The sequence below is a fragment of the Erythrolamprus reginae genome, chromosome 1 (assembly GCF_031021105.1).
Source record: "Erythrolamprus reginae isolate rEryReg1 chromosome 1, rEryReg1.hap1, whole genome shotgun sequence".
Lineage (NCBI taxonomy): Eukaryota > Metazoa > Chordata > Lepidosauria > Squamata > Dipsadidae > Erythrolamprus > Erythrolamprus reginae.
The window spans coordinates 246072-271945 of NC_091950.1; the positions used below are offsets into that span (position 1 = coordinate 246072).

The window sequence follows — 25874 nt, forward strand, 5'->3', positions numbered from 1 at the left end:
TGGCTCTTCCCTGCCCTCTTTCCAGAGTCTCCACATCCTTTTTGCATGGTGGCGACCAAAACTGGAGGCCGTATTCCACGTGTGGCCTTGCTGAGGCCTCATAAAGTGGCATTAACCCTTCACGTGATCTTGATTCTCTCCCTCTGTTGACGCAGCCTAGAACTGAGTTGGGGGCTTTTTTGGCAGCTGCTGCCCACGGCTGGCCCCTGTTCCAATGGTGGTCCCACCCGGACTCCAGGGTCCCTCTCGCAGTTGCCACTGTTGAGCAATGTGCCACATAGGCTGCACCTGTGCGTTTTGTTTCTCTTGCCCAAATGTGGACCCTTCGTTTTTTCACTCTGACCGGAGGCCTTGTGGTCAGAATGAGTGAAAGGCAGAGATGGAAGAAGAGGAAGGTTCTTCGTGTAGGCGAGAGACACGCGACGTCCAGGGGTCCCTTCCAGTCCTTCCCTTCTCTTATTCTGTTCGGAAAGGGGCCGGGGGGCTGGCCATGGTCGGCAGGGCCTTGATCCCAGGTTGTGGCAGTGGGGTGGGGGCTCCCGCTCTCCTTCTCCTCCCCCACACAGATCCTTCCCGAGCCTCCTCATTTGGGGTGACTGACAGGTGCCTTCTCCTCTCCTTCCCTTCCAGGGGGTCGCGGAAGCCAATGGCGCCCAGAACCAAGGGAGGCAACGGGCTGGCTGGGCTTCCCTCCATGGGGGGGCCACGCGTAGGTTGAGCCCCTCCAGGCCGGTCCCCTATGACTGGAGTTGAGCAGGTAAGACCCCCCCTGTCCCCCCCTCTGTGCCAGATAGAAGGAAAGCCGGACGTTGCTGCCTGGGAGCCTCTGTTGCGGCTGGGGGGCGGCCACCAAGGGCCACCAAGGCCACTGCAGGAGTTGGGGGCAAATCAGGGGCTCGCCCAACTCTCTGTAGGAGCCTCTGGTGTGGAGGGGGACTTGGGAGGGGGGATTTCCAGGAGGAGGCAGATGCAGCCACAAAAAGCATTCTTTCTTTGAGGGGTTCAAGGCCATCCTAGCCCCACCCACCTGGGCGGAAGCGGAAGGAGAACTGGCCACGCTGGCACCACCTGAGTGGGCAACGTGAGAAGGTTGTGGGGGGGACACGAGGGAGGTGACCCTTCAACTGGGTGGGGAGCTCAGGTTCAGGTCAGGGACATAAGAACCTCAGAGGAGCCAAGGCTGAATCAGGCCAAGGCCCATCGCGTCCAGCCTTCTGTGTCCCACAGGGCCCCCCCAATTGGTCCCCGTGGGGATCTTGAGCATAAGAAAAAGGCAAGACCCTCCCTTCCCCTGGACCCCCAACAAAGGGGGAATCACAAGGGAACCCTGCCTGCCTCACCCCACATAGAGGCGGCACGTGGACACCCGTTTCAACCACCACCTATGAGACACTTGGCATCCCTGAGTCTGCCTCATCCTGCCTTGAAGCTCTCCAGGCTGACCACTGTCCCGGCGTCTTCTGGAAGGGAATCCCATCCACCCTCAATGACCCTCTGGGGGAAGAAGAAACATTTCCCTTGACCTGTCCCCCCTTTCCTACCTGCGAGGTCCCCCAGTGTGGGGCCACGGAGGCTCTGGCAGTAAATTGGGACTTTGAGGTGGACTTTGACTGGGACTGATTTACATTTGGATGCTACCTGGAACCTTGACAGTCACTTGAGGACATCAAGAGGTCATCCAGTCCACCCTATTGTCCAGGGCAGGGCCCAGCCTCCAAAGCAGGGGACACGTCCTGCACACCCGGGTCCCGAGTTCCAGTCCTTAACTGCTCTTGGAATTTTTTTCTTTTTAAAGTTTCCAGCTGGAATCAATTCTTCTGCCTCTAAAGGCCTTGTTTTCCTGCCAGGAGCACGTAGGGTCATCCGGTCATCCAGGGTGGGGCCTCTTTCCAGGGAATCCCAGGGGTGACCCCCTTCCTCCCTTTGCCCTCCCTCCCAGAGACTAAAGCTGCCCCCTCCTTTGGGACAGGGCCGGCCACTGCGGCCCCTCTGGCCACGATCCTCCTGGGGGCATTTTCAGTGGCAAGGCCTCCGCTGACCTGCTCTCTGGCTGTCGGGCCGTTTATTTAGATTTTAAACATTGTATGGTAGTGGACAGCCACCTGCCTTTTTCCTGACCAATGCCAGGGCGGATGTGGAAATGGTCACAATAAATACACCATTGAAACCTGGGGTGGCTGGGGGCTTAGACTGCCCTTGAGGGCATTCCATTTCATTAGCCCATCTCATTGTGGGGGGGGGGGGGTGCAGGTCAAATCACCCCCTGGTTTTGTCTGGGGCTAAGAGTTAAGCTTCGTTTCCTGTCACTAACTTTATCGGCTGTGTCTGGTATTTGGGGGCACGTGGGATTCCTGGTGGATTACGGCACCAGGGTGACAGTGGAGCGTTTGAAGCAGGATTGATTGATTGATTGATTGATTGATTTGTTTGTTCTGTCCAATACACAATAACACAACATAATAATAGAGGATATATACGAGTAGAATGTATCCAAGAGAGTATAGAAGAGAAATATAGGAGTAAAATATAACTAGAGAGAATAGCAGAATATATAAGAGATAAAAGAGATATAATAGATAGATGATGGATAGAAGAGATAGAAGAGAAGATATATGAGATATAGGGGGGACTATAGGACAGGGGACGGGAGGCACTCTGGTGCAATTGTGCACGCCCCTTACTGACCTCTTAGGAACCTGGTGAGGTCAACCGTAGATAATCTAAGGGTAAAGTGTTGGGGGTTTGGGGATGACACTACGGAGTCCAGTAGTGAGTTCCACGCTTCAACAACTCGATTGCTAAAGTCATATTTTTTACAGTCCAGTTTGGAGCAGTTCATATTAAGCTTGAATCTGTTGTGTGCTCTTGTGCTGTTGTGGTTGAAGCTGAAGTAGTAGCCGACAGGCAGGACGTTGCAGCATATGATCTTGTGGGCAATATTTAGATCATGTTTAAGGTGCCTTAGTTCTAAGCATTCTAGGCCCAGGATTGAAAGTCTTGATTCATAGGGTCTTCTGTTTCGAGTGGAGGAGTGAAGGGCTCTTCTGGTGAAGTATCTTTGGACATTTCCAAGGGTGTTAATGTCCGAGATGCAGTATGGGTTCCAAACAGATGAGCTGTATTCAAGGATGGGTCTAGCAAAAGTTTTGTAGGGTCTGGTAATTAGTGTGAGATAGCCAGAGCAAAAGCTGCGTGGATCAGGTTGACTACACTTATTTGTTTGATCTGTTGAAGGTTTGGGTGAAGATGGGGCCAATTGGTCAGCACAGACTTTTAAGCAAGCAGGACTTATCTTGTCTGGGCCTGGTGCTTTTCCAGGCTTCTGTCTGAGAAATAGATCCTTCACTTCCTTTTCTGTGATCACCAGGGGCTGTAAACACAATGGGATGGGGTCAGTGGTAGAAGATTTAGCCGTTGTTGGTGTGTCTGGGATGGAGGTTGTGCAGATAAGTGGTTGTGGTTTCTTTTCAAACCTGCAGTAGGACACATTCAGGCCATCTGCCAATTGCTGATCTCCTTCAGCTTGGGAAGGGGGGTTGCTGTAACCGGTGGTTGTTTTTGAGAGTTTTCCACATGTTTTCAGAGATGTTCCTTTTGCCGCCCTGATCTCCCCTGGTCATAATACACACGGATTCTATCACCTTTTCTGTGGGCCTCCTCTGCCTCTTGCTGTAGCTGCTTAAGTTTAGCTGTGAGCCAAGGTTTCTTGTTGGCCTATATTCACAAGTTCCTGACCAGTGCAGGTAGATCTAACACATGAGGCTACAGAATCTGTCAGTTCATGGAGGTCTGCAGAGGTGTCTTCAAAAATATTCCAGTCTGTCCAAGTCCTCACTGATTTAATTGTTGGTTTTGTGGTTCTAACCCTGCTGTTGTGTTGGCATTTACTATGCACTTGTACTGTTTTGGGTGTAATGAAATGTAACCATCAGTGTGTAGCAAAAAGTAAACAAATGGGGGGAAACCCCACACTGGTAGGAAGAACAACCCTTCAAGTGAGGAAGAGTCGATTGACCACAAGTTTCAGATCCGCATGAGAAATAAGCGGCAGGGTCTCAAATTTCACTCGGGGTCCCAGAGCCCCCGAGCATCGCAAGCAGGGTTCAGTCGTTGCCCCTAAGCAGGCCGGAGGGCAGTCAGGCAGTGACCAGGGGGGACCACAGCGGCTGTGGGTCAGAAAATGCAGCTCTGTCTGGGGAAGCCTCACAGAGAGGGGGGGGGCGCTCTCAGGCGGGGGGGGGGGCTGAGGGGGGGGCCGGGCTCGGCGGGGCTGCGGCGGGCGCGGGTCCCGGGGCGGGGGGAGGGCGGGAGGGGGCGGGGCGAGGGGAGGGAGGCCCCGCCCCGCCCGCCACTCCGAAGCGCCGCCGCCGCCACCGACGGGCCGGACTCCACCGGGGCGCCTCCGGAGCGACGGGCCGGGCGGGGCGCAGCGAGGCCGGGGATGCCGGGGCGAGCGCCCGCCGCCGCCCTCCTCCCTCCGCCGCCGCCGCCACCCGCGCGTCCCCGCGCCCGCAGCGCCCAGCCCGCCGCGCCGGACCTCCCGCCCCCCGGCCGCCCCCGGCCCGCCCCGGCCCACCTGGTCTACCTGTCGCTGCAGGCGCTCTGCGGGGGGGGCCTCCCGCTCGGGCTGCCCCCCGCCAGCTGGCCCCCCGCTCGCCGGCCCCCTGCCGTCCCCCGCGCCCCGCAGGTGAGAGGGGGCGCACGGGAGGCTCGCGCGGGTGGGGGGGGGGCGCCGTCCCGGGGCTCCGGCTGTTTCTCTCTCGCTCCCCTTGGCCGGGCTGCCGGGGGGGGGGCAGCCGCCGCAGCTGCAGAGCCGGGAGAGCCGCTGGGGAGGGGGGCGGGGGGGGGGCTGCGGGCCGGGGGATGCGTCGAGGAGAAGACGGGAGCCGCCGGGCCGAGGACCCCGCGGCAGGAGCTGTGGAAAGGCGGCCCCCTGCGAGCCCCCACCCAGACTGTCCTCGGCCAAGGAGGCTCCCGAGAAGAGCCCCGAATGTGGACCCACCAGGAGACGCTGCGCCCCCCTTCAAGCCAGTCTCCATGGACCTTTCCACCCCCCCAGACGAGCCCCCTGCCCAGGCCTTCCCGCCACCGGCTTCCCTGCTGGACCGGCTGGAGGCCCTCGTGGGGACCCGCAGCTCAGGGGGGGGCTGCTGTGGGAGCTCTGAGCCCAGGCCTCTTGCCCCCCCTGCCCCAGAGCCCTCCCCATGGAATTCAGCTGCTGTTGGGGGGGTGAGGTCAAGATGCCCTTGGAAGTGGGAGAGGGAGGAGGGGGCTCAGCCTGCCCTCTCCCCCTCAGCCCCCCCCCCAGGGACCCCCCCTCTCGCTTCCAGACCCCCCTCCCCCACCAGGGCCCCATTCACACTTTGACTCTGGGGCTGCAGAGTCTTCAACCCCCCCCCCCCCTGCTGGGCACAAGGGAGGCAGTTGGCCTGGGTTGGGGGGAGGGGGCTGCCCTGCTGGACCCTGAAGGAAGAGCAGCAGGGGAGCTGGACTCCTGCTCGGCCAGCGTGGCCCAGGTGTCTGGGGGTGGGGGAGAGGGAAGAGGGGGCTCAGGCCGGGGGAGGGGGCACTTCCTCACTTCCAGGAAATTCCGGGCGCTGGGCCAGAGGTGGTTCTGCCTGGAGGCCTCACTGGCGCATTTGAGGAAGTGGTCATCTTCTCTGGCCTGGAGCACTACAATGCCCAGTGTTCCCAGCACCGTAGTGGTGGCCGGAGTGAGCTGCCTCCTTTCACAGCCTTTGCTGGGGGGGGGGCTGCCCCCCATCCCAAAGAGTGTGCCTCCACCTCCCCAGCGCTGCCCCCTCCCCAGCCAGGACTGTCCTAGAGCCCCCCCTCTGAGGAGTGGGTGGGGGCAATCTTTAGATTCAAGTCTCCCCCTCCCCCTTTCAGTCCAGGAAGGCCTTCATCGGGGGGGGGGGTTCTGCTCCATTAGTGCCCCCCTGCCCCCTTCTTTGGCCCTGCCATCACCACTGGAAGGATCCCCCCAAGACCCTCCTCCAAATCTGTGGGAGCAGCCGGGTGGGGTGGGGGCCCAGGCAAGTTCCCCCTCCCCCCTCTCCTGCAAGCTCCAGCATTGGGGAGGACAAGGGGGCAGGTTTGGGGGCTCATGAGGACAAGGGGTCACCCTCAGCCCTTCTCCTGCCGCTTTTCAATGCCAGGACCTGGCACAGCTGAATGTCCGGACGAATTGCCCCCCCTGCAGCCCCCTCCCACCGGGCTGGCTGGAACAGCATTGGGGGGGGGTGAGGGCAGAGCTCTTCTTCTGTCCCTCCCCACTGCCCCCTTTTCATCCCTGAAGCTCAAGCGGCATCTGGCAATGATAACAGGCTTGGAGGGGCCCTGGGAGGTCTTCTAGTCCAGCCCCTCCTCAGTCAGAGCAGGGTCCAGGGGGGGGTCCCTGGCTGGAGGGAGGCCCCTATCTCTCCTCCCTCCCTCCCTCCCTCCCTGTTTATTTAGGTTTCTTTATTAGCCGGTCACCCATCTTGTGGGGTCACGTAGAGGCAAAGTCTCAGGTGGGCAACCCCCCCCCCCCCGCAATCCCCTAAGAAGGGGGGTCGAGCACAGCCAGGTCTGCAGGGTGGATGTCTGTCCCATGGGAAGACAAACCTGCCTTCGGGAAGTGGCCGCAGGGGCAAAATCTCCCCTGATTGACCCTCCCTCTCCCTCCCGAGGGGGGAGGACGGGGGGGGGGAGTTGTGGGGAGCCCTCACCTGCTTCCTGCTTCGGGCACCCTGATTGCATGAGGAGCCAGGGGGGCCCAGTGGTGAGAGTGCAGCATCACAGGCCAACTCACTGCTGACTGCCAAGGTTAACGCAGCCTCCAGCCCTCCCTCCCCCCAGTGGTGAGAATGCGGCATTGCAGGCTGAGTCTGCTCACTGCCAGCCGTTCGTTCTTGACTGGCTCAAGGGGGACTCAGCGTTTCATCCCCTCTTCCTTCCCTCCCTCCTTCCCAGGTGGGTCAAATGAGGACCCCGATTGTTGGGGGCAAGAGGCTGATTTTGTCATCTGCTCGGACAGGGCTGGAAAAGCTCTAGCAAGCGGCATATAAGTCTAAATGCTATTGCTCTTCCTTCCCTCCCTCCCTCCCTCCCTCCTGGGTAAATTGAGGACCCCGATTGTTGGGGGCAAGAGGCAGGTTCGGTCAACCGCTTAGAGGGGGCTGGGAAAGCTCTGTGAAGCGCCATATAAGTCTAAATGTGTATTGTGTAAATGTATCTTTTGGACCAGTCTTGCTGGCACCCAAATAGCGAATCCCGGCCACTCAGGGCTGGCTTGGTGGGGGCATTCTGAAGTCCCCCCCCCCCGTGGGTTGCCTGTCAGAGAGGGGGAGCCCCGGCCTCCTGCAGCCAAGGGGATTTTTTTTCCTGCGGTCGGGTGTTGTGCCGGGGGGGGGAGGGGTGAGTGGCACGAATGGCTGATTGGCAGCCAGGGGTTGCATTGCGAGGCTGGTCGGTCGGGGGGTGGGTGAGCTGGGGGGGCTGCACTTTCCATGGGGTCCATAGGGAGAGTCTGGGCGGGAGAGGCTTCTTCTCCGAAAGGGGCATGGGGGTCACGGAGGGCCAGGTTAGACCCCCCCCTGCCTGCAAGGGTCCTTCAGCTGGGCCAGACCCCAGGGCAGAGGGCACGAGGGGGGCACGTCTCCGGTTCCAGGACTGGGGGAGGGGCCACCACCACTGCTACTGGTGTGCAGCTTCGCTTGCCTTCCCTGCGCATGGCGTCCATGGCAGGTTTTCCTTCTGCGCATGCACGGGGGGCAAAGAAAACGCGCTGAAATCTCACAGGGTCAGTCGGCCCCTTGCGTGATGTTGTCTTCACCTGCAGAGAGAGCGAAGCACAGGAAGAGTGGGAGAGGGAGGAGGGCGGAGGCCCCAGGACGGACCCCAGAGTGGCCACGCAGGACTTGTGCAGGGGCTCAACCCCCTTCTGCCCACTTCCCCCCAGGAGGGGGACCCCCTCCATCTCCCCCCCAGGGCCCAGACAAAGGGGGCACTCTGGCCCTCCCTCTGCAGGCAGCCCCGTCCCAGGCCCCGTGCGGTCACCCCAGGCGCAGGAGGCAGGGGCGGCAGCACCAGCCAGTGGGCAGAGCCCCCCAGAAGACCCCCAGGCCCCGGGATCTGCCCTGACCGGAGACGGCGAAAGCCTCCTGACCAGTCTCTTGAGGCTGCACAGATACTGGTCAACTTACGGCCATCTTATTCAGTGGCCGAAGTTGCAGCCCCACTATGAAAAAAGTGACTGATGACCGTTTTCCACACTTACGACCGTTGCAGAATCCGTGGGGGTGGGGGTGTCACATGATCCCAATTTATGCTGGTCTGGTGTCCGGGGGGGTGGGGGGTGGGGGAGATTGTCAAGTCATCAACATTCAACTGCTTGGCCACTGACTCGAATTTATGGGGGTCGCACTCTCCCAGTGGGGTGGGGGTGGGGGGTCAGGTGATTCCCCACTGGTGACATCCTGAGAAGCAACGGGGGCACCAGATCCACTTAACCACGAGGGGCGAGAAAGGTCACGACCTTGGTCAGCGGAAATGCTGGGCCTGTGTTTGGCTGGTCTGGCTCTGCGCCCGGCTGGGGGGGGCGCTGGGGGGCAGGGGTTTCTCTGCTCGGGGAACTGACGGGCTCTTCCTCCCCTTCTCCCCAGGTCCAGGCGAGCTGCCCCCCCGTGAGCCATGCGGGGGGGTCGAGGCGCCCGGCCGGCGAGTGCAGCAGCCCCTTCCCCGAGATAGCCATGAACAGCTGCCGGCACAACGGGGGGGCCATGGGGCCGCTGGGCCGCCTGGGGGTCTCCCCCCGCCACCTGCGCGAGATGGACGCCGAGACGCAGCCGCTGCAGACTTTCCCGGACTCGGACCTGGAGGTGGTGGTCTCCACGGCCGGGAAGGGGCTGGACGCAGGGGGGGAGGGGGAGGGGGAGGAGGGGGGGAAGGCCCAGAGGAGGAACCAGGGTGTGGGGCACCGCCTGGGCCACCGCCGGGCCCTCTTTGAGAAGCGCAAGCGCCTGAGCGACTACGCCCTCATCTTCGGCATGTTCGGCATCGTGGTGATGGTGACGGAGACCGAACTGTCCTGGGGCATCTACTCCAAGGTGAGGGGGGGTCTGCGGGGGGGCTCCTCCTGGGCCTTGCTCAGTCTCCCCCCGTCTCCTCTTCCTTTCTGCCGTTCCCTTGGGTGACAGAATGGTTGGCCCCCTCCAGCCTGGGGGCCCCAATCCGTATTTAAAGTGCTGCCCCCCCCCAAATCCCTTCCTGCCCCCTTGGCACAGGCCCCACCCTTTCCACCCCTAACCAAAGGGTCTTTTCTCCCTGCTGGGGGTCTTCATGGGCTCCTTCTGTGCCCCCCCCCAGCCATTCTCCCTCAGCCCCCCTCCCTCCCCATTTCACTCTTTCTCCTCTTAAGATCCCACCCCCAAGGCCTCCAGACCCACCCGAGCTCATCAAAAGTTTTATTTTATTGCCTTGATTGACAGTGCTTGTCAATTTGGGATGTCTTGGTCAGAATATTGGCCCCCCCATGAGTGATTGCACTGAATTCTGCACCCCCCCCCGGGAGTTAAAGCAGTGGGGGAGGGGAGCCCAATATGTATTCCACCCGTGGGGGAGCCAGGAAACAAAACCTTCGGCTCACCCATCCCCCCCTCTGGAGGCTCATGAAGGTCAACGCCTGCCCCTTCCCACCACTCTCCACACACACAGAGGACGGGGAGGGTGGGGGCATCCTTGGGCTCCTTCCTTCCTGCTTGTCCTCCTCCATTAGGGGGCTGGTCAGGAGTTGGGCGGCCTATGGGTCCAATGAGGCTCCCTCTCTCTCTGTCTCTGTGTTGTCAGGATTCTTCCTACTCCTTTGCCCTGAAATGCCTCATCAGCCTGTCCACCGCCATCCTGCTGGGGCTCATCATCATGTACCACGCCCGGGAGATCCAGGTGAGGCCCCTCCGCCCCCCACCCCCAATGCCCTGGCACCCCCTGGCGCCTCTTGCCCCCAATAATCTGGGTCCTCATTTAGGAAGCCAGGGAAGGGAGTAAGGGAAGGGAGGAATAGCCGGGCCCTGGGCTCAAGCTGCTGCTGCTCAAGGCCAGATCGGTCGTAAACAAAGTGAGGAGGCCGACCTGGCATGTGGGACTGAAACCTGGCTGGGCCCCGAGGGAGGAGTTCCTCTCTCGGAAATATGCCCAGCCAGGTTTCAGGTATGGCATCAGCCTCGACCCCAGGGACGGGGGGGGAGGAGTGGCTATTGTAGCCAAGGAGAACCTTCGCCTGCGTAGACTCGTTGCCCCTGACATTGCGGGTTGTGAGTCGCTCCTTGTGAAGTTGGATTTAGGGGTTCAGGTGGGCTGGTTACTCACATACCTGCCTCCCAACTGCGTGTCAACAGCTCTGCCTGTGCTGCTCGAGGAGGTAGCCGGGTTGGTGGTGGAGTTCCCCGGACTCATTATCCTGGGGGACTTCAATCTACCGTCACTCGGCGGTTCCTCTGGACTAGCACAGGAGTTCATGGCCACCATGACAGCCATGGACCTGACTCAAGTAGTTCAGGGTCCGACTCACAAGGGGGGACACACACCCGACATGGTATTTCTCTCGGAGCAAGTGAGTAATGGTCTGAGACTAAGGGGCTTAGAAGTATTGCCTTTGTCATGGTCAGACCATTTTCTACTGCGGCTTAATTTCCTGGCTCCAATCCTCCCCCGCAGCGAGGCAGAACCGATTAGGAGGTTCCGCCCCAGACGCCTGATGGACCCTGAGGACTTTCAGAGGGCGCTTGGGGTTTTACCAGATTCACTCATCCACAGCTCGGCAGAGTCTCTGGCTGAGGCCTGGAACAAGGCTGCAGCAGAGGCTCTTGACCGAATTGCGTCATTGCGACCTCTCCGTGGCATCAGACCCCGTAGAGCTCCATGGTTCAACGAGGAGCTCCGGGAGTTGAAACGCCAGAAGAGACGTCTAGAGAAGCAGTGGAGGAAGAGTAAGTCCGAATCCGATCGAACACTTGTAAGAGCTTTTATTAAGCAGTCTCGATTCAGGCCCGGCTACAGCACGGAAACTGCTTTGGTCGCGTTGATGGATGATCTCTGGTCAGCCCAGGACAGGGGCTTGTCCTCTGTCCTGGTGCTTCTTGACCTCTCAGCGGCTTTCGATACTATTGACCATGGTATCCTTCTGCGCCGGCTGGAGGGGCTGGGAATGGGAGGCACTGTTCTCCAGTGGTTCTCCTCCTACCTCTCCGGTCAGTCGCAGTCGGTGTTAGTGGGGGGTCAGAAGTCGACCTCTAGGTCTCTCCCTTGTGGGGTGCCTCAGGTGTTGGTCCCGCCCCCCTGCTATTCAATATCTACATGAAACCGCTGGGTGAGATCATCCAAGGGCATGGGGTGAGGTATCATCAATATACCAATGATACCCAGTTATACATCTCCACCCCATGTCCAGTCAACGAAGCAGTGGAAGTGATGTGCCGGTGCCTGGAGGCTGTTGGGGACTGGATGGGTGTCAACAGACGCAAACTCAACCCAGACAAGACGGAGTGGCTGTGGGTTCTGCCTCCCAGGGACAATTCCATCTGTCCATCCATAACCCTGGGGGGGGATTATTGACCCCTTCAGAGAGGGTCCGCAACTTGGGCGTCCTCCTCGATCCACAGCTCACATTAGAGAAACACCTTTCAGCTGTGGCGAGGGGGGCGTTTGCCCAGGTTCGCCTGGTGCACCAGTTGCGGCCCTATTTGGACAGGGAGTCATTGCTCACAGTCACTCATGCCCTCATCACCTCGAGTCACCATCTGACAGAGGCTGCTGACCCCCCTCCCCACTGACTGCCCTCTGTGCCCCGCCCAGCTCTTCATGGTGGACAACGGGGCGGACGACTGGCGCATCGCCATGACCTACGAGCGCATCTTCTTCATCTCCCTGGAGCTGCTGATCTGCGCCATCCACCCCATCCCGGGCCAGTATGTCTTCACCTGGACCACCCGGCTGGCCTTCACCTACGCCACCTCGGAGGCCAGCACGGACGTGGACATCACCCTCTCCATCCCCATGTTCCTGCGCCTCTACCTGATCGGGCGGGTGATGCTCCTGCACAGCAAACTCTTCACCGACGCCTCCTCGCGCAGCATCGGCGCCCTGAACAAGATCAACTTCAACACCCGCTTCGTCATGAAGACCCTCATGACCATCTGCCCTGGGACCGTCCTGCTGGTCTTCAGCATCTCCTCCTGGATCATCGCCGCCTGGACGGTGCGCGTCTGTGAGAGGTAGGGGCCAAAGAGAGGGGCGGGGGTGCAGGCAGGCCGGGCGGAGTCCAGGGAGGGTGGCTGTCGATCAAGGTCTCCCGGAGGGCGGGTGGCACTTTGCACTCCGTCGACCAGACCAGACGCGGGATGTTGCGCCCCGTTTTGGGCCACACGATATAAAAACAGACATCGAGGCTTTAGAACCGGGCTGTCAAAACTGAAGGCCCACAGGCTGCATCCGGGGTGCTTAGATCTGGCCCACGGGGGAGGGGAGGATGGGCCTGCGAGGTCCTGCCGGTGAAAACGGAGCTCAAAGGGGCCGCGAGTGGCCTTTCCAAGCTGTGTTTCCACTGGCAGAGGGTTGCAGGAGGCTTGAAAACGGAGCGTGGGAGCCTGTTTCTGCTGGCCGAGGGCTCGGACCCCCCCCTGCACTCCTGACATGAGAGATGAGCTGGCCCCACTCACCCTCGACCCCCCATGTGAGTTTGACCCCTCTGCCTCTAGAAAGAGTGGAGACCAATTCCGACCATTCAGGTTAACAGAGTTGAAAGGGACCTTGCAGGTCATCTAGTCCAACCCCCTGGTCAAGCAGGAGACCGACCCCTGGGATGGCGAACCTATGGCACACCTGCCAGAAGTGTCCGGCAGAGCCATGGCCCCTGGCTCTTCGGGTCCCAGTGCTCCGGCCACCTGGTTTTCATGTGCACGGGAGGTGCCAGAAACCGGAAGAGCGGCCGCCCGTTGCGCACGCGTGCTCCAGAAAGATGGTCTCCTTGTGTTCAGTGTGCACATGCGCACCAGCCAGCTGGCGTGGGTCCTGGCATTCATGTGCAAGCTGAGGGCAGCAAGAGGCGTGGGCCAAAAGACGCAGAGAGGGGACCCTGGTGGTCTCTTCCTAAGGCCAGCCCACATGGGCGCCTTGTGTGGTCCCAGGCGGTCCAGAGCACCAGTGGACGAGCAGCCGGTGGGGGCAAGGAGGGGGTGGGAGCCGCCTGCACAGATGACCCTGCGGCAGCTGTCACGGGGGGCTGAGACACCCCTCTGCGCTCGCTCCACCAGCTGTGCCGGTCACCTGGGCATCGTTGCCTGTCTCTGGTGTTTCTCCTGCGCAGACCCATAGATAGATAGGAAGGAAGGAAAGAGAGAAAGAAAGAAAGAAAGAAAGAAAGAAAGAAAGAAAGAAAGGAAACTAGCCAAGGGGAGAAGCAACCTAGAACTAAGGAGAGATTTCTTGAACAATGTGAGCCATTGAACAGTGGAACTGCTTGCCACCAGAGGTTGTGGGTGCTCCAACACCGGAGGCTTTTAAGAAGAGGCCACTGGTCTGAAATGGTGGAGGGTCTCCCACCTGAGAAGCGGGTTGGGCTAGAAGACCTCTGAGGTCCCTTCCGACTCTGTTACGTGAAGATCGGGGCCTGTGGCTGGGTGTTTGGACTCCGGCACCCATGATGCCCGGCCAGCATGCCCAGCTCTTAGGTGGAGGCGAAGACTCGCACCCAGGGGTGGGGTGGGGGCCGATTGGGCGTGACCTTGACCTCTTCCCCCCCCACACGCAGGTACCACGACAAGCAGGACGTGACCAGCAACTTCCTGGGCGCCATGTGGCTCATCTCCATCACCTTCCTCTCCATCGGCTACGGGGACATGGTGCCCCACACCTACTGCGGGAAGGGGGTCTGCCTGCTCACGGGGATCATGGTGAGGCGCCTGCGTCGTCAGGGGGCCCCTCAAAGGTCATCTGGGCCACCCCCAGGCATAGAAATACAAATACACAATTTCCAGATGGGGCCAGTTTGTCCGAAGAGCCCCCTTTGGCAAGACCCCCCTGGTCAAGAGATTTGGGCTAATAGCCGAATATATTTCACCCACAGTAGGAAGGGCGCCAGGAGCCGCTCTGCAAAGAGCCGTCAGTTGTGCTTTTGTGTGGGTGTGGGTGTGTAGTAAGGACTCACCCTCCACCCAAGAGCCAGAGATGTTTCTCAGCTGGTTTTTCAGAACTCTGGGTTTTTTCCCACCCACACTTTGAAACAAGGCGTTCAGCACTCCGCAGCCCCTCATCCCCAGCCTGCCTCTCCCTTGGGAATTTCAGCCCTGGTCCCCCCAGAGGATGGAAGAGGCTCCCTCCGTGCAGGGGGGGTGGGGGGCAGTCTTGTCTTTTGCAAGTTGAAGGTTTTGTTAAGTGTTGAGCAGTGTGCAGAGCGACACAGAGGAAACTGGAGGGTTTGCAGGTGTCCAGCTTTATAGACCAGAGACACAATCAGCAACCATTCAGTCACACAATACAGATAGATTTACGTGTATAAAATACTATTTACTCTGGCAAATATCTCAGTCACGAACAATCCTGGTCATATACAATTACACCAGTCAATAGCTCTCTAAACCTATACAATACTGCAAGCTTACTTCTTCAGCTTAAAAATACATTAAACCATCATTTGAACACACAGTTCTAAATCCAGGAGTCATAGGGAAAGCAATGAGTAACTGAGAGTCACGCTTCTGGCTCCCTCTTGTGGCCATCTGTAACACTAGCCCTTAAAGCAATAGTGTTCCAATACAAATAGGCATACATTGTTGGTTTATTCTATGTATTGTAAAAGCCAACTAGTTATGTACATAGTACAAACAGGTTTCTCCACATTACTTCCCTTCAGGATTTGAATTTTCTCCAATATACAGTATATATTTTCAGGTACCACGAATTGAATTTTCTCCAATATAAATCTACGAAAACATATATATGTTTTTGCTGAATTTTTAAAATTAAGGGAGACTACGATAGCACTATTTCGGCCTTGTTCTGGCCTCATCAGCTAGCCATACCCTTACTGGGATTTGATCCTGGGTCCTCTGCCTTGTAAGGCAGAGAATTAACCTCTAGGCCAGTGTTTCCCAACCGGTGTGCCGCGAGACATGGTCAGGTGTGCCGCGAAGAAAGCAGCTCAGCTTCTGGTCTCGAAACTTTTTGCGAAGAGCAAAAAGTTGTGAGAACGGAAGCTGAACTTCCTTCTTAGCGCCTTCCAGGTTTTCCGGCAACTGCAGCGCCCCGCCCGGCTGGAGCTTCCCTGGTGGCTGCAGCAGGTGAGCTTTGGGGCCTGGTGGGAGGGTAGCGGCAGTGGAAGGGCGGCGCGCAGCAGGAGGGTGATGGCGGCGGCAGCCGCAGCGGGTAGTAACCCCCCCTCTCTCCCTTTCTCTTTCTCGCCGCAGCGGGTAGTAGCCGTGGGGCAGCGGCAGAGTGGTCAGCTGTGAGGCGGAGCTCCGGAACAGAGGCACTGACGGCGGCGGCTAGACACCATCTGTGCCTCCATTCCGGAGCTCCGTCTCACAGCTGATGACCTTGCCGCTGCCCCATGGCTACTACCCACTGCGGCGAGAAAGAGAGAGGGAGAGAGGGGGGAGAGGGGGGCTACTACCCGCTGCGGCGAGAAAGAGAGAGGGAGAGAGGGGGGAGAGGGGGGCTACTACCCGCTGCGGCTGCTGAGAGGAAGAGAGAGGGAGAGGGGGGGAGAGAAAGAGATAGCAAGAGAGGGAGAGAAAGAGAGAGAAAGAGATAGCAAGAGAGGGAGAGAGAAAAAGAGAGAGGGAGAGAGGGGGAGAGAAAGACAGCAAGAGAGACAGAGAGAGAAAGGCAGAGAAAGAGAGACATAGCAAGAGAGGCAGAGAGAGAAAGCAAGAGAGAGAAAGCAAGAGAGACAGAGAGAAAGAGAGACATAGCAAGAGAGACAGAGAGAGAGAAAGCGAGAGGGAGAGAGGGGGGAGAGAAAGAGATAGCAAGAGAGGGAGACAAAGAGAGAGAAAGAGATAGCAAGAGGGAGAGAAAGAGAGAGGGAGAGAGGGGGGAGAGAAAGAGACATAGCAAGAGAGGCAGAGAGAGAAAGCAAGAGAGACAGAGAAAGAGAGACAGAGAAAGAGAGAGAGAGATAGCAAGAGAGAGAGAAAGAGAGAGAAAGAGAGACAGAGAGAGAGAAAGAAAGAAATAGCAAGAGAGACAGAGAAAGAGAAAGAGAATGAAAGAGAGATAGCAAGAGAGGCAGAGAGAGTAAGGGAGAGAGAAAGACATAGAGGGAGGGAAGGAGGGAGAGAGAAAGAGCAAAAAAGAGAGGAAGAAAGAAAGAGGGATGGAGAGAAAGAAGGGAAGGAAGAGAGAGAGAGAAAGAGGGAGGGAGAAATAGAGCGAAATGGAGGAAGAGATTTTTTTTTGTCCAAACTTTTCTTTAGCCCCCTCCACCCCCCACCCCGTTCAGTGTTCCCCAGGATTTTGAAAATATGAATAATGTGCCGCGGCTCAAAAAAGGTTGGGAAACACTGCTCTAGGCCACCAGATCTGATCCCTCCAGCTTTGGACCAGGGAGGGGCTATATGTTCCTTCTGTTGGATCACCCTGGTGTATTGAAGGAATGTCACAGCTCCTTTTTGCCTCCAGGCCCAACCCAGGGCCATTTCAAGGCAGTTAATTTGTTCATAGCCAACAAACTATGTTCTGCATGTATCACATGTTTTTGCTGATTTTTTAAAATTAAGGGAGACTAGGATCACTATTTTGGCCTTGTTTTGGCCTCATCAGCTAGCCATACCCTTACTGGGATTTGATCTATATACCTGATGAATATATATATACCTGATGAAGGCACATATGTATATGTGCCTTCATCAGGTAGCCACACCCTTACTGGGATTTGAACCTGGGAGCCTTGTAAGGCAGAGACCTTAGCCATTAGACTCCAGGCTCATCTCCTGTATCAGCTTGTACCAAGGAAGGGTCAGGTGTGGTTTTTGGGCGAGTCACCCTGGTATATTGAAGGGGCACCACAGCTCAAATATAGATATATATTCAATATACCCGCCCAAAAACCACACCTGACCCTTCCTTGGTACAAGCTGATACAGGAGATGGGCCTGGAGTCTAATGGCTAAGGTCTCTGCCTTACAAGGCGCCCAGGTTCAAATCCCAGTAAGGGTGTGGCTACCTGATGAAGGCACATAAGCCCAAATAGATCTATAGTAGTCTCCCTTCCTTTTCATTATAAAGCAAAATATGGTACACACACACACACACATATTTGCTTCCCCCCTCCATAAACAAATAGACCTTGATGTACGACTGTTTAGTGACCATTCCAAATTACGTCACTGAAAAAGTGACTTATGATTGTTGTTCACCCTTAGTGACCACTTGCAGCCTTCCGCAGGGTCGTGTGATCAAAATTTGGGCCCTTGAGAACTGACTCACATTTGTGACGGTCGCAGCCTCCCAGGATCACGTGGATCCCCTGCTTGTAAACCTGTCAAGCCAGTGGGGAGCCCAGATTCTCTTAACAACCGCAGAGATTCAGTTAAGGACCCGGGCAAGAAAAGGGGCAAAACGGGGCAGAACTCACCTAACAACGGTTCCGCACAGTGTCGGCCGGGAGGTCAGTTGAGGGCCCCAAAGGCCTCGGCCGGATTCTGCTCAGTGTCCCTCACCTGCTCGACCAGGGATGATGGCAAGATCTCTGGGGGTCACGTGCCCGAAGGGGGGGGGAGTGCACACACATGCCCACACCCATTTCCTCCCCCCATGCATGGGCACCGTCCACTGGGACAGTGAAAAAACAGCCACACCGGAAGTTTGGAAAAATGGACTTCCGTTTTTCCTGTGGTGCTGTTTTCTGCACCCGGGAGTCTTCAGGGAAGCTTCCTAAAGCCCAGGAGTGTGAAAAACAGCACAACTGGCAAACCGGACGTCCGTTTTCCCAATTTCCTGTTTGCCCATTGGGCAGTTTTTTGCACTTCCCTGAAGCCTCCGGAGGACAAAACGGCCTTCCTCAAGGCCGGACATTAGCTGGCTGGTGCGCATTTGCACGCTGGAGCTGACTCAGGACAACGCCTCGCGTGTCCTCCAACGCGGCCCCCTGTGTGCCCCCCGTGTGCCCCCCGTGGCACGTGTCCCGTAGTTTTGCCATCATGGTGCTCGATTTTCCCTTGCGAGGAATTTTAAAACTTCTTGAAACTTCTGAGGCTGAGAAAGCGAACGGAGAGGGCAACAAAATTGAACCAGGGGGGAGGGTGGGTGGGCTCTGCCTCTCTCTCTCCATGGGGGGACAGGACCCCCCGCCCACTCCCCCCTCTTTGTCTCCCAGGGTGCCGGCTGCACAGCGCTCGTGGTGGCCGTGGTGGCTCGGAAACTGGAACTCACCAAAGCGGAGAAACACGTGCACAACTTCATGATGGACACACAGCTGACCAAGCGGGTGAGACCCTGAGGGGGGGAGGGGGCCGAACTGCCTGGGCCCCTTGGAAGCCCTTTCTCCCCAGGGAGGGATCCATGGGGATCTTCTTGATCCCTCCTGACTGTGGGCCGGGGGGGCTTGTCTGAGAAACATGGCTGCTCGGCCCTCCCTCGGGGGCACCCAAAGGTTCAAAAGTCTGACCCCCCTCCCCCACTGCTCCCTGGAGACCCCTTTGGCCTGCCTCTTGGGGGGGACAGAGTGGCACCCCACCATGCTTCTGCTTTTGGGGGGAGGGTCTCCACAACCCCCCCGGGATCCCATGGAAAGGGATGCACCGGTGGGGACCGAGGGAAGTGCCTGGGGGGGAGGGGGTCTTTCCCTTCTCACCTGTTGCCCCCCCCTCCCCTCCCCAGGTGAAAAACTCCGCGGCCAACGTGCTCAGGGAAACGTGGCTGATCTACAAACACACCAAGCTGGTGAAAAAGCTCGACCACGCCAAGGTGCGGAAACACCAGCGTAAGTTCCTCCAAGCCATCCATCAGTAAGTCCACCTGTTTACCTGCTTCCTGCCCCTCCCCCCCTCCGGAAGGCCCCCACCCACCCGGCACCCCCTGCAAACCCCCGGCCCCTTAAAGGGCAGGTGGGGTTTGGTCCACCCGATGCTCCCCCCCACCTGTTCAAGCCCTGCCTGGCCTGGTCCAGAAACGGGGGGAGGGGTCCCCCCCAATTGGGCACTGCTGCCTCTCTGGCTTCTGGAGGGAGGGGTCCGAGGTTTGGGCCCCTCCCGCCCTTCGAGTCCACCTGGCTTCTCTCCGGAGGCTTTGCCAGAAGAGGCTAAGACTGTCCCTTGTCTGGGAGGGACGAGGGTCCCTGGCTTGAGGAGGGGCTGGACTAGGAGACCTCCGGGGTCCCTGCCAGCTCCATTCTGAAGGACGTTAAGTGGGAAGGTGCCTGGCAGAGGAGAAGAGCCCCACGCTAAGCCTCCAGTCCTCATGGCAGTGAAGGAAAGGCAGCGTTTGGGAGAAGCCTTTTGGTGCCAGCTGGGGGGTGGGGCCTGGGCTTGGCTGGAGGGGCGGAGGGCAGCCAGGCGGCCAGGCTCCAGGGGGCAGGGAAGTGCTCGGCTGCAGGACCAGCTGCCCTGGGCCAAACAGGGGCATGGACGGCCGGGCTGAGTGGCTCCTTCCCACTTGGCACTTCATCCTCGTGGGGGGGGGGGTTCCGAGGGGCCTGGGAACCCACCCAGGGGGGAGGGGGGCACGTGGGCTTTGCAAAGTAATTTCTGGGTGGTCTTCTGGGCCCGCGCAGGACTCTGCTGCCCCTCTGTGGCTGCCCCCCCGGAGGAGGAAGCCTCAGTGGGCGATTCCCCCCGTTCAAGGGAGGCTGGTGGGCAAGGTGTCCACTCGGGGGCAGAGGCCTTTCCCCCACCCAGCAATGACATCTGCCTGGGTGGCGCAGTGGGGAGAGGGCAGCCCTGCAGGCTCCTCCAGTTGTTGGCTGTAGTTCAGCAGTTCGAATCTCCCCACTGGCTCCAGGTCGACTCAGCCTTCCCTCCTTCCCAGGGGGTCAAACGAGGAGCCAGATTTTGGGGGGCCGGAGGTGGATTCTGTGAAACTCTTAGAGAGGAAGCGACACATGAATCCAAGCGCTGTGGCTGCTGCCGGCACCGTCCAGGCGGCATCGGTAGCAGCTCCAGCAGAAGCAGACAGGCCGCGCCAGGGGTGAGGGGCTTCCCCCTTTGCCCCCCCCCAGAGAGAAGAGTGGGGCAGGGGTCCCAAGGCAAGACTGGGGGGCTTGCCTGCAGGGGGGCAAGATGCTCCTCCCTCCCCCTCCCCCCACCTGGTTTTCTGCTGAGTTCCGGGGTGAGGAAGAGGAGGCTGAGCGCCCGGATTTCGCCTTCCAGGTTAAGAAGTGTGAAGATGGAGCAGAGGAAGCTGAGTGACCAGGCCAACATGCTGGTGGACCTGTCCAAGGTTGGTGGGGAGGGTTCTGCCCCCGAGGGGCTTCCCCACAGGGCTTGGGGCTGGACTGTGGCCCGGGGAGGAGGGCTCGGATCCACCTCCCGTGGGGGCTGGGGGGGCCCTCCTGAGCACAGAACAACGCTGGTGAATGCAAACGGGGAAGGTCACACAAGCCAGTCACACATTAGCCCGACATATATTAGCCGGATACATCAAAGCAGGGGCAGGCCAAGTTGGCTCTTCTGTGACTTCTGGACTTCAATACCCATAATTCCTCAGCCAGTCATGCTAGCTCAGGAGTTCTGGGAGTTGAAGTCCACAGGTCGTAGAAGAGCCCACTGTGCCCACCGCAGCATCAAGGCAGAGAGAATTAATTCCCTTTAGCAAATGTCGTAGTCGTGCTTCTGGCGCCCTCTTATGGCAATCTCCAGCATTGCCCTTGGGTGACATTGTGGCTCCCAGGTGTATAATTTAATTTAATTTATAAGCCACCCAATTCCTTTCAGAGCAGCGTACAACAATAAAACAATATATTTATTTATGATTTATGATTTGGATTTCTATGCTGCTCTTCTCCGCAGAGTCGGGGTGGCTTACAAAACGGGAATAATTCCCCAAAGGGCCTATGGGAAATATAGAACCCACATAGGACTCGCTCCTGCAGCCGACTGCGTTGGTCGCTGGCACCTTAGTGGCAGCACAGAATCCACCCGACATTCACTGCAGATCAACTCTCTCCGTTCCACCACGTCCTGCCTTGTGTATGAGCAGAATAGCAGAGCCAGGAGAGACCCTGGAGATCTTCTAGCCCACCCCTCTCCTGAAGCAGGAGTGCCAGACCAAGGGTTGTCCAGTCTCTCCTTAAAAACCTCTTTAATTAAAACCCTATGAGTACCGGTGCAAGGCTTCTAGTTTGTTTTTAAATCGGTTCATGTTGAGGAACCAGCGGAACCGCTTGCCACCAGAAGTTGTCGGAGATCCATCACGGGAGGTTTAGAAGGAGAGACTGGACCTGCCAGGAATGGGTTAAGGTCTCCTGCTTGAGGGGAGGGGAGGGGGTGGGTGAGATGACCTCCAAGGCTCTGAACTTCACAGACTGAACAATTCATCTATTGAATCCATAGGGGAAGGTTGGAGAGGGAAGTCTCGGCCATTGGGCCATTTCGGGTCAGTCCAGGCCGTTGGGGGCAAACGGGCGGCTGGCAGGAGGCGGGGGATGGGACTGTGCACCGCTTACCGTATTTGTCGGAGTATTTGTCGAGTCTTCGGAGAGGGGCGGCATACAAATCCAAATAATAAATAAATAAATAAATAAGACGCACCTTGGTTTTTGGGAAGGAAAATAGGAAAAAGAATCTGCTGACCAGGTGTCCATCTGGCCGGTGTCCTTAGTCCTTCAGCCCATTGTTTTATTCCCTGTTAGGGCTTTAAAAAAACTATTCAGAGAGAGTAACCGTGAAAGAGCCTGAAAGCCCGGAAGAGCTGGGAACATTGTTGGCACCTGGGAAGTAGAACCGTGGAAAAGGCCCTGCGAAGACTTAGGGCTTGGGAAACGTTCCTGGCAGAGAGAAGCAGTGGAAGAGGCTGCAACGTAACAGCTGGAAGAGCGTTGGCAGCTGCTGAGGGCGGAGGGGGAACAAAGCTACATTCAGAGCATAAGATGCACCCACATTTTCAGCCTCTTCTGGGGAGGGAAAAGGGTTTTGTCTTGCGCTCCAAAAAAACACAATCGTGAGTGAGCGGCTGCTCCTGCCCGTCTTCCCCCCCCCCTGAGATTCGGTGTGCCCCCAAGGGGAGCCCCACAAAGGAGGCGGTGCAGTAGTCCGGCCGTCGTCCTGTCCCTGCCCAGGTGACCTCCTTCCTCTTCCTCGCCAGACCCAGAACATCATGTACGACATGGTGTCGGAGCTGCAGGAGCGCAACGAAGACCTGGAGAAGCGCATCACTGCGCTGGAGGGCAAGATTGACACGCTGGGCTTCACCCTCCACGCGCTGCCCGGCCTCGTCAGCCAGGCCCTCTGGCAGCAGCACCAGCACCGGGCCCTGCCACGGCCCCCCCACGGCCCCTCCCTCGGCTCGGAGCGCTCCCTCTGGACCCCCACGGAGCCACGGCGGAAGTCCCCCCCCCACCGCCCCACACACCTCCTCCAACAGCGGGTGACGTGCGCCAGGGGCCCCCCGAGCAGCTCTGCTACCTATGGCCATCGTGTGGCCGGATTCCCTCCAAGCTTTTTTCTGCAAAGCCCCCGAAGGACAGCCGCCTCCCGCCACTGCGTGCCCAGCGGTCGAGGGGAGGACTGGGCGGCCTTTGGCTGGGCCTGGAGAAGTGGCCGCCGTGCCAGGCCAGGTCCAGAGACACACTGGACATAGCTTTGGGGCAGGGAGGGGCGGTCTCGGTAGAAATAATGCATGTCCATGGGAAGGAAGGAAGGAGAGGAAGAACAGAAAGAAGGGAAGGAGAGGAAGGGAACGAAAACAGAAGGAGGGAAGAACGGAGGGAGGGGGGAAAGAAAGAAAGGGGAAGGAAGGAGCGGAAGGAAGGAAAAGTTAATTACTTAGTTCCTGGGTGGCGTGTGGCCAGGCAGAACAGAAGGAAAGAAAGAAGAAGGAGGGAAAGAAAGAAGGGAAGGAGAGGAGAGGAAGGGAGGAAGGAGGGTGATAGGCAGCTTCAGATTTTCAGTTTGAAGAAGGAAAACGTCTCACCATTCTCAGGAAGTTGGGGGGGGCTGCTCCCTTCCTGGTGGGCACCGCAGGGAGTGGGCAGCAACGGGCACCGCCCTGTGGGGGATGGCATGACTGTGTGTGTGTGTGTGTGTGTGTGTGTGAGGGGTTGAGCCAGGCCCTCCGGCTTCCAGGGAGCCCAGGAAATCGTCACCTTTTTTTACAATAAAGTTAGAAGGAACTCATGCATGGCGTCACATTTCGTTGCCCCAAACGTGCCCCACGGACGCGTCTTCCCACCGCCTGACAAGAGGGGCAGCCCCCACCGGGTTGAGGGTTTGAAGGAACAGCGGAGTGAAGAGAAACTGACCCTGTGGGCTTGTGGTTGTGGTGGTTGTTTGTCCATTGCTGTTGATGTAGATCTCAACACTACCAGAGATGTTAAAGCAATTGGGGAGGGGGGGCTGGGTTGGCTTTCCAGGCCGGCAGCACTGCCCTGGCACGGCCCTCCCCCACCGTTCTGGCTTGGCCGACTGGCGGAAGTGGCGGGGGGGGAGGGGGATGGTTACACACGTGTGGGTGCCACTTTCACAAATGCCACTTCCTGCACATTGCCTCGCCCACCACGCCCACGGTCCAGTTCTGAAACAGACTGTGGCCTGGCACTGGGGGTCTGGCCCTCACCCTGGCCCCCACTAGAGAAGGGGGAAATGTGCAGGCGCCACAGCTGTTTCCTTGGCTGGATCCAGGCAGCGCACACGTTGTGCTTCCGTGGGGCTCTTTGCTTTGCAGGCCTCGTGGGTGAGGCCACGCCGGGCACGGAGCCTTTGTGCCGGCCCTTCCCAGAGGGTTGTGTCTGTGTCCAACTTCAGGGGGGCCTTTGTGGAGTTTCCTCTCCCCTCCGTGGGAGTGTTGCTTGGGGGGTGGGCTCTGCTGGCACACGGGTGGCATGAGCTGCCCACCGGTCTGTGCTCTCCAGCCACGTGTGGGCTGAGGGGTGGGCTGCTCTTGAAAGAACTTTGGCCCCTGGTCCCTCGGTCTTGACCTCTGATGCCCAGCACTCTGCCAAGAAGCGGTTGAGCCGCCCTGCCCACCCAATACACAATCCGCCTTCTGTGGGCACACAGGAAGGAAGCGGCTCCCACCGCTGTGCAGTTCGTCCGTTCTGCACCTGGACGGTCACCCCCCCCCATCTCCCCCCACAGTGGGGCACAGTCTGCCAGCGTTGCTCTTCTGCCGTTGAGTTCAGTCTGAGCACTTGATGCTCGGGACAGGAGCAGCCGTGGGGCTGAAGGGGTCCGAATTGCCCTTGGACGGCGGTTGGGAGTCCTGTCAGTGGGCGTTGCGTGAAGAGGAGCAGGCTGGTGTATTTATGTATTTATTTATTTATTAGAGTTGGAAGGGACCCTGCAGGTCATCTAGTCCAACCCCCTACATCATGCTAGTCCAATAGCAGTCCAGTCTTTTTTTGAAGTCACCAGTGTTGGAGCGGTCACCACCTCTGCTGGCAGGCAGTTCCACTGGCCGATGGCTCTCACAGTCCTTATTTCCAGGTTGAATCTCTCCTTGGTCAGCTTCCAACCGTTGCTCCTTGTCTGGCTCTCTGGTGCTTTGGAAAATAATGTGACCCCCCCCTCCCTGTGGCAACCTCTCAAGTACATGTAGACTGCTATCATGTCCCCCCCCCCCGGACCTCCTCTTTCCCAGACTCTCCACGCTCAGTTCCTGCGACCTTTCTTCTCGTCCCTTGATCATCCTGGTTCTGCACTTTCTCTGGAGTTTCAAGGCCTCTTTTGTGGTGTGACCAAAACTGGATGCAGGACCCTGGGTGTGGTCTCACTAGGGCATCATAGAGTGGTATTGGCCCCTCCCTTGTCTTGGAGTGTCTCCCTCTGTTGATGCAGCTCAAGACTGTGTTGGCTGTTTTAGCTGCTGCTGCGCATTGTTGGCTCATGTTTAGTTTGTTGCCTCCTAAGACTCCAAGACCTCGCTCACATTCACTGCTGCTGAGAGAGTTTTCGCCCAGTTTGAATGTTTGCATCATCTTTGAATATTGACGGGAGAGTCCGAAGTTAACACAAGCCGTAGGGAATGGTCCATGCTGACTGGCATTTCTGGCTCTGAGCCAGCATTTGGGGTGCGGCCGTTGGTCGAGAGGAAGCTGCCTAGTACAGTTTCCTCCACTTGGGTGATAGTTTGAAGTCTCCCAGGCTGACCAGCTGGATCCCATCAGAACTGACACCAACCAGGGCCCAGAAGAACTCAAAGGAAGCAGTTCAAGGTCAGAGGACGGGGAGAGGCCTGGGCCACAAAATGGGCAAGAGTCGGACATGACAGAATGAATCGCATCCCATCATCGGGAAAATCCTCACGTCCGGCTCAGCTAGTCACGGATTCCGAGGGCCAGAAGATGGCAGGGTAGTGGCCACGCAGGGCAGTGTCCTTGCCGTCTGAGTCTGAGTGAGAGTGAAGGGGAATTGGAGACTGAGGAACCACCAGAGACTGTAGAACCCCCAGTTAGGGTATTGTCTGAGTCAGAGGACAAGGGGGACTTTAAGGATCACGACCCCCTGTTAGATGCAAGAGTGAGGAGGATGAGATCCAGACCTGAATATCTCTCTAGAAGGGGTTCTTGCCGTTGAATAGATCTATGGGACATTTGGCCACACCTTGGCAGTATATAAGGACAGTCTGAAGGGAAAGGGGGTGTGGAAAAACAATGTCCATCATGGAGGACAGTTGCCTCAGAGCTGGGAGACTTTTCAGTTCCCCTGGATTTCGATCCCTGCTTTTGGCTTGAGCTGTAATTTCAC

At 58.1% G+C, this 25874-nt stretch overlaps 2 protein-coding genes across 6 annotated transcripts in view; one reads left to right on the top strand and one right to left on the bottom strand.

Moving 5' to 3' along the window:
- Positions 1-23306, top strand: part of KCNN1 (potassium calcium-activated channel subfamily N member 1) — a 36196-nt gene extending 12890 nt beyond the window's left edge. The window contains exons 2-10 of one of the 5 annotated variants that reach the window (XR_011558349.1): positions 631-757; positions 8646-9089; positions 9829-9924; positions 11833-12251; positions 13787-13928; positions 18353-18463; positions 18856-18958; positions 20343-20412; positions 22276-23306. Coding sequence is in view for 4 of the 5 variants with exons in the window: in XM_070743077.1 (XP_070599178.1) it covers positions 740-757; positions 8646-9089; positions 9829-9924; positions 11833-12251; positions 13787-13928; positions 18353-18463; positions 18856-18983; positions 20343-20412; positions 22276-22770 (1923 nt within the window). In the remaining variant the exon portion in view is untranslated. Of the gene's footprint in view, positions 1-630; positions 758-4640; positions 4688-8645; positions 9090-9828; positions 9925-11832; positions 12252-13786; positions 13929-18352; positions 18464-18855; positions 18984-20342; positions 20413-22275 lie in introns of those variants that run through there. The other 4 variants (XM_070743077.1, XM_070743094.1, XM_070743086.1 and 1 more) reach the window with 4 other exon arrangements.
- The window catches only part of USHBP1 (USH1 protein network component harmonin binding protein 1), a 137412-nt gene that overhangs the window by 19739 nt on the left and 91799 nt on the right, over positions 1-25874 (bottom strand). The window lies entirely within an intron of this gene.